Source organism: Dendropsophus ebraccatus, chromosome 1 (assembly GCF_027789765.1).
Source record: "Dendropsophus ebraccatus isolate aDenEbr1 chromosome 1, aDenEbr1.pat, whole genome shotgun sequence".
Taxonomy (NCBI): Eukaryota; Metazoa; Chordata; class Amphibia; order Anura; family Hylidae; genus Dendropsophus; species Dendropsophus ebraccatus.
The window spans coordinates 19,853,696-19,861,381 of NC_091454.1; the positions used below are offsets into that span (position 1 = coordinate 19,853,696).

General features: G+C 41.7%; 1 protein-coding gene across 4 annotated transcripts; it reads right to left on the reverse strand.

Moving 5' to 3' along the window:
- Positions 1-1,553: 1,553 nt before the first annotated feature.
- Positions 1,554-5,326, reverse strand: MTERF2 (mitochondrial transcription termination factor 2). 4 transcript variants are annotated; one of them, XM_069953026.1, is made up of 3 exons: positions 5,238-5,326; positions 5,031-5,102; positions 1,554-3,434 (listed from the first exon to the last, which is right to left on the reverse strand). In XM_069953026.1, exon 3 carries the CDS (start codon positions 3,398-3,400, stop codon positions 2,216-2,218), a length of 1,185 nt encoding a protein of 394 aa, XP_069809127.1. In that variant the 5' UTR covers positions 3,401-3,434; positions 5,031-5,102; positions 5,238-5,326; the 3' UTR covers positions 1,554-2,215. The 4 variants fall into 4 exon arrangements, with proteins under 4 accessions (XP_069809127.1, XP_069809110.1, XP_069809135.1 ...); XM_069953009.1 differs by lacking the exon at positions 5,238-5,326 and having other exon boundaries at positions 5,031-5,163; XM_069953034.1 differs by lacking the exon at positions 5,238-5,326 and having other exon boundaries at positions 5,007-5,163.
- Between the last annotated feature and the right edge of the window lie 2,360 nt (positions 5,327-7,686).

Consider the following 7,686-nt stretch of genomic DNA (forward strand, 5'->3'; position numbering starts at 1 on the left):
GTTACATATTTATCGTCCCGAAAAAGCAATGTTTTTAAATGAGCGTACCTCTCTAATATGGCATAGAATGGAATGAGCCACAATCTGTAATGCAGCTATGTGCTTGAAACCTTAAAGGGATATTACTATTTCATTGTGTTATCCCCTATCCATACAAGCTGAGGGGTACAAGTGGGGGTCCGACCACTTCTCTATAATATTGTCCTTGTAATAAATTGAGCAGACCCTACATGTGCAGACTCTGCTTCATTCATTCTTTATAGGGCTACTGAACATTTCCAAGTTTATTGTTCAGAAATGTTCGGTGACACATAGAGGCAATGGAGCTCAGGCTTCACATGCGTGGTGTGCTTCATTCATTATGAGGACAATTATGTTCCTGTGCTTGGGGTTGGATGTGGGTTCCGATAGTCAAACCCAACCAACCAGCTTGTTATCCCTTATTCTATAGATTCCTTGAATACTTTTTTCTATTACTCCAATGTCTTACATTTTCTAATTTGTTAACCCCTAATGAGATGAGAATACCTCTTTAAGGTATATATGTATCAGGGGCGTAACTAGAAATAGCAAACTTTTGATTGGGCCCCTCCCGACTGACTACAAACCCATCATGTGTAGTCATAACCTTTAACATTTAACTGCAAGTGCTCATCAGGATATATGCAGCACCCTCGGGCCATCAGGTGCTGCAAATTATGACTTCTCAGGGGGCCCAGTGTATTGCAAGAGTGGACCACTTGGCCCCCTGATGCGGCGGGCCCCCGTAGCAGTCACTATGGTGGTGGTTACACCCCTGATATGTATATATGTCCCATTTTAAAGCAAATTTACCACAAGGTACATCGCCTTGTGTTTTTTACATGAACAGACCGGGGATGCCAGTGGTCCTTTTTTTGAACCGGCAACTGGTTCCTGTGCCGAGTGGAAGTCTGTTCCCGAGCACCGGCACGGCATAAAGCACTGGGGTTGAGCCCACTGACCCCCAGTATGACTAAACCCCCTCTACCTCTGTGGTGAATCAATGGAGCCATGTCACAGAGGGAAGGGGAGATTGTCACTTTGGGGGCTAGCCGGCCTACTTCCAGTGCTTCATGCCGTGACAGTTCTTGGGAATAAAATGGTGGCCGTGCCAGGAGAAGGGCAGCAGTTCAAAAAAAGGACCGTGGCACTGGAAATGTTCATGTCAAAAACACAAAGCGATGTATTTTGTGGTATATTTGCTTTAACAATTTTGCTCTGGAAACATGTCTAAATGTAAAAATTTTTGCTTAAAAACCAGTAGACAGAGTAACAGTAAAAAATTTTTGTCAAAAACACCAGGTCACAGGTTGTACATTATAAACCACATCAGCCATCAGAAGTGATTCTGAAGCTTGGTACATCATCTAAAATATATATATATATATATATATATATATCATATTCCATCTGTATATCACTCATATGTATAGCACTCTGTCTTCATCAGAGCTCACGATCCAAATGACAAACATACCTCTTTCGGAGTGTGGGATGAAACTCATGAGAACATGGAGAGAACGTACAATTTCCTTTATTATAAGGGCAGATGCATGGGCTTAAGTTCCTGAACTCTATTACAGGTCTGTCCACAAAGCTATAGTGTGCTACGTACAATACTGATATCTTCTTATAGAACCTCTGAGCCCTATTAGAAACTAATGAAAAGATGCGACTGATATCTCAGCACCCCCTACAGCTATGCTCCAAGGCAAATGTGGAAAGGTTCACGTTAGATCATTGACGCCTTGAGCTATACTTGTGGATTGATTCATGATAACGTTGCTTAGGAAAAGACAACAGTCCGGACTACAGCTCATAAAACCAATGATCTGCAAGTAGAAAAAAAAAGTTGGGAACAAGTATTTTATATACCAACGCGTTTCAAAGCCCAAGCTCCTTTATCATGGCCAGCCATGATTAAGGAACTTAGGCTCTGAAACACGTTGGTGTTACACATGGATATCCATGTCTTTCAATCTTTTTTTTTCCCAAAAAATTTTTTACAAAATTTTATTTACATTTTTTAAATTTTAAAGCACCTGTTGGAGCTGGATTCACATTTTCCAAGTTACATGTCAATTGGACAGGAATCGGCCCGTATTCACCGTACTCCACCAGTAACTTACTACTCTTTACTCCAGCAGTGGGTGAGCTGACATATTGTTCTTGCAGATTTTATGAAGTATTCAGTTTACTCTTCCACAGGCAACGGGGCAACGGGGTTGAAGAGAGGCCGTTCTTTTCTCACTTGCAACTTTCCATAATTCACTTCGAAATCTTTTTTAGTTCCATTTAAAACCTCCAGACTCTGGTCCTGTATTCTACGACCCAACTGTTGGATTTTTCTAGCTCTGAACTGTACAATCTGGGGGGTGAGTTCTAGGACATTGGGACATTCTTTTACTTGACCTATAGAAGCTCCCTCCCCAATAAGAAGTTGTAGGCGTTCCTCCAACAACGGGACGGAATAGTAGAGAAGGGCCGGACATTTCATCACCATATCTCTTAGTTCTTGGCTGTTGCATTCGAAAATCGACTTTGTAAACAAAATCCCTTTTTCCATGGTCTCCTTATCCAGATCGAAGACGAAGCCTTTAAGTTTAGATAGTAGTTTCAATACTTTCTCATCACAAAATCCTAAATCTTGTAAAAACTTTAGATTCTCCTTCATCGACTTGGTGGTTTTCAAAAGGACAAATGGATCTTGACTTAATAACTTCATAATCCAGGTTTTAAAGTTCTCTCTCGTACCCCCCAGACCGAGGTAATTTTCCTCCAGAGCATCGACCATCTTTTTATTGCTTTCAACCTGATTACAAAAGATTTGCGGAGCGCTCGTAAGTAGCCGGCTGACAATTTTGTCGTTAAGTCCCAGATCTTGAAAGTATTTGATGTTGGCTCGTTGACTGGCCGGACTTTTACAAGTGAAAAAGGAATCTGGAAACTTTTCAATTAGACCTATTAGTTCTCCGTCCTTGGGGCAAACTAAGTTCCAGATGGATTTTTGAGTTTTGATCTCAGCAGGTTCCTGTAGAAAAGCTTCCGGACATGACTCCAGAATAACGGCCACGGTACCATCACTGGCTCCCATCTCCTTCAAGATACTAGCGGTCTCCTCGACGTAGGCCACATCCTTATAAAGTACCCAGCTCTTTAACTGGCGAATCTTCTTAATATTCACGGACAATTTATAAAGATTGTCTACTGTGGTTTTGTTTTCCGTCGTACAATTTTGGGAATCTGATGTGGAATCTGAAACAGTCAACGTCCTGGTACCCGATAAACAACCAGATGCTACAATGTGTTGGCACAAAAGAGCTTTGCTCCATGGTCTACTGCACCATCGCAGGACTGGGTCAGCTACCGATTTCAACATGGTTACTATAGATCACCGAAAATAATTTTTCATTCTGAAAAGTATTAAAACCATGGATTAATATATATTATACATATAATACAGCTTGAGGCCATGTTCACACTGGGTATTAACTTCGGCCATTGGTTCAACCTGCAACAACGGCCGTTGTACAACTGTGTGAACTTGACCTGAAAATGTACATCCTTGTAACCATTGTGTATTGCCCCAACAAAAAGCAATATAATACAATAATAATATATATAATATAATAATTAAAAAAAATCCCACCATTTTGGCTTTGCAGAGCTTTATAAGTTTTGAAGGTAGAGGGATGGGATAAGCCGGTCAGAAGTCAGGACCCCCCTCCCTCCCCATAAGTATTAAGTGGTTGGTTGATCTCACTAAAATCATTGGGTTCGGCCAACCTTTTTTTAAAAAAAAAAATCTTAATGTGTCACTGTCATTTTGAAAACTTTTGACATGTCAAAAGTTTTGATGGGTCCAGGTCGAAGTGTTAAGACCCTGAGCGAACGTGAGAATAACCAAGGAGACAACCATGCTGCTCGCTTCCCACTTTTTTTCTTTTAAATCAATTGGTGCCATTTAATTTTATTTAAAAAAAAAATCCAGCCTTCCAATACTTATCAGTTGCTGCATGTCCTGCCGGAAGTGGTGTGTTCTTTCCAGTCTGACACAGTGCTCTCTGCTGCCACTTCTGTCCATGTCAGGAACTGTCCAGAGCCGAAGCAAATTCTCATAGAAAACCGCTCCTGCTCTGGACAGTTCCTGACATGGACAAAGGTGGCAGCAGAGAGCACTGTGTCAGAATAGAAAGAATACACCACTTCCTGCAGGACATATGGCAGCTGATAAGTACTGGAAGACATAATAATTTTTTATAGAAATAAATTACAAATCTCTGGCACTTTCTGGAAGCAGTTCATTTGAAAGAAAAAAAAAAGGTGAACTACCCCTTTAAAGAAACATTGTGGGAGCCTCAACACAACGTACAGACGTTGCACTGGGCTTCTCATTGTGGGTGTGGGTTGAGAACAATAGAAGGGGTTATTCCAGATTTCGAAAAAACGTAGCCACTTTCTTCCAAAAACAGCGCCACCCTTGTCTTCAGGTTGTCTGTGGTATTACAACTCAGCTTCATTCTCTTCAATTGAACTGAGCTGCCATAGCACCATAGACAAGAGCGGCGCTGTTTGTGCAAGTAAACAGCTATGTTTTTGTTTTTTTCCCCAAATTCTGGACAACCACTTTAATTCAAATACCTTACAGCGCACCCACAGGTGAGATAAAAAACTGTAAAAATGTACTTTAATGTATGGACATAGTCATCATTTAATAGATGGGTTTTCCCCGCTAAAATAAGAATTCTATTACAGTCTGTTTGAAAATTTGATATTCCAAACAAGACACCCCCCTTTAAGTCTTAAAAAGATAGTAAGAAAAAAAAGTGAGGCTCTGTTCACACTGGGTTTGCAGTGTACATATGATAGATAGACATATAATTGAGCGGCATTGGGAAGGGTATTTTGGGCATATGTTTCCCCGGCCGAATGTGAACACAACCTAATATAGATACAGAAGTTATACAACACATACATAATGTCACCTCTGCTCCATTCACAGCACTGACCTTCCCTCCTCCTCTTCCTCTTCCACCACCTCGGCTCCTTGTAGACCTTTCTGTAGGATGCCCCAGATCCTGCTGGGAGTTGTAGTTTCATAGAAAGAAGCAGAAGGAGTAATACCGTCACTGTTCATGCAGGAGCCTCATGGGTTAAAGGAACTTTGCTGACATCATGATCACATGATCAGTCACATGGTGAGGAGCCAAGCTTACCATAAAGCGCTGCAGCCATCCGAGAGTTTTCTGTCCTGGGGTGAATTCACACCTCGCAGATTCGACTGAAAATAAGTACGGGCGCTCGGATTCCTGCAATTCCCAGTCAGATGAATTGGAGAACGGCAAAAATGATTGCACCGCAAAGTCTCGGAGTCCCCCTTAAAGGGTTTTGTAATAGTGTGGAAGGAAATATATCAGTGTGGCCCCTGATCCTGCTGCTACTTGTAGTCCTCTCACTGGTTCTAACAGACAATAATGACGTCACATATGTTGGGGGTTGTAGTTACTATTATAGACTCTAACCTGTAACTCTCTAGCTCTTACAGCCGTATCATTTTCAGCATGCTGGGAGTTGTAGTTCTATAACAATTGGGGGAGCTGCAGGTTGGGGTCCGCCACTGCATCGGGTGGGATGTGGGTGGTCAGACCAACGCCACTATCTCTAGATAAAAACGTGTGGCTGTACACTTTGCATAAAAACAAGTATACAACAATCGTCCATAACATTAAAACCACCTGATTAATATTAGGAAGGTTCTTTGTGTCATCGGATAAGGTCTGACCTATAGAAACCACCTGGACTCCATAGACCTGTGTAGGAGTCCTGTGGTGTCTTGCAGCCAGGGCTGGTATTGGGGGATGGGGCAAACTGGGCAGTATACAGTATAAGCAGCATATAACAATGAACCTGGAAGGGCTCGGATGGCCAGGAAAGGGGCCCCTGACTCAACCCTTCCTCCCCCTAGTGGCAGGGCTATATATATATATATATATATATATATATATATATATATATGTTCTATGATACTCCTGTATTCCACCCTAGCATCCACATAGTAAACTACAGCCGATGTTCAACACATTGTGGGAACCACAGCCGTTGTTTGCATTGACTTCAATGCAACACATTTCTCTATAACAACAACAGCCGTTCATAGTGAAATGTGTTGCATTGAAGTCAATGCAAACAACGGCCGTTGTTCACGCTGTTGAGTGTGTTGTTTGCCACGGAAATAACGGCCGAAGTTTGATACTCTATACAATGGCCATTGTTTTTAAGTGCCAAACAATGGTCGGAAATGGAAATTTCCATGGTGCATTTTTGTTGAAAGTGTGCAAAAAAAAATGCAGCCTCAGGCTATGTTTCCACACAGTATTTTGGTCAGTATTTTTTAAACAAAACCAGGAGTGGATTAAATACACAAATAGGCTATGTTCACACACTGGGGCGTGTGTTCTTCTACTAAGGCTCGTGTCAGTACTCCATTGGCTGAGGTACGAGAACAGCTTCTCGCGTAGCCCTAGTGTTTACATACATAAGCTTCTGTACATTTTTAGAAGTTCAGCGCCATATTGTAATGGCTTCACTAAATATACAAAATATGACATCCTTAACAGTTCCCCCTTTGAAGCCATTATCAAAAGCAGATGACCTTTATTGCTAGGTCAAAAGGCTAACAATTTGTACCATTGTTTCTGTGTGTTCCGAGGTCTTTACCACTTTGGGGACAATCTTTTAATGGGCTTGCACAAAGGAAGATCAAAGTCAAATTCTAATATGGGATGTATGGGGGTGGTGTCGCTTCTTTTTTTTTCATTGGCTTCAAGCTTGTGGATTCTTCTTAATTGTCTGAGACAGGAAAATCGGCATACATAGTTGGAGCTGTTTCTTCAACATCTGGAATGGTTATAACATATGGCAGTTGGTTGAAGCGCCATTTCACTAAACATACAAAACATAACATCCTTAACAGATCCTGTAAGGTGTGAGGTGTGGCCTCCATGGATGGGACTTTAACACACCATTAACCAAAGCTAAGGCATCAGTGACCCCCTTCTCCCTCCGTGTGTAAAACAACATCAGCCCAGCATAGTGCCAGTCTGCTCAGTGCACTCTCACTAGCACTATGTCATGGTATAGCAGAGAGGAGTATGTGCTGTGGTGTTATTGGCCAGAGAAGTAAGTAAAAGGAGTTCTTGTGTGTACTATTGAAAAACAGTCCAAAATGGAGACTAAGAAATGGAGAATAAGAAATACCTTTGCCCTATGGATAAGAACTCTCAGGCGCTTAAAGGGGTTGTTCAAAAGAAAATTTTCTTTCAAATCAACTGGTGGCAGAGATTTGTAATTTACTTCTATTAAAAAATCTCAAGTCTTCCAGTACTTATCAGCTGCTGTATATCCTGCAGGACGTGGTGTATTCTCTCCAATCTGACACAGGGCTCTCTGCTGCAACCTCTGTCCGTGTCAGGAACTGTCCAGAGCAGCAGCAAATACCCATAGAAAACTTCTACTCCTCTGGACAGTTCCTGACATGGACAGAGGTGGCAGCAGAGAGCACTGTGGCAGACTGGAAAGGATACACCACTTCCTGCAGGTCATACAGCAGCTGATACGTACTGGAAGACTTGAGATTTTTTTGAAAGAAGCAAATTAGAACTCTCT

Bases quoted from the DNA above. Each gene is read 5' to 3' on its own strand.
- MTERF2 (XM_069953026.1), bottom strand. From the start codon at position 3,400: ATGTTGAAATCGGTAGCTGACCCAGTCCTGCGATGGTGCAGTAGACCA.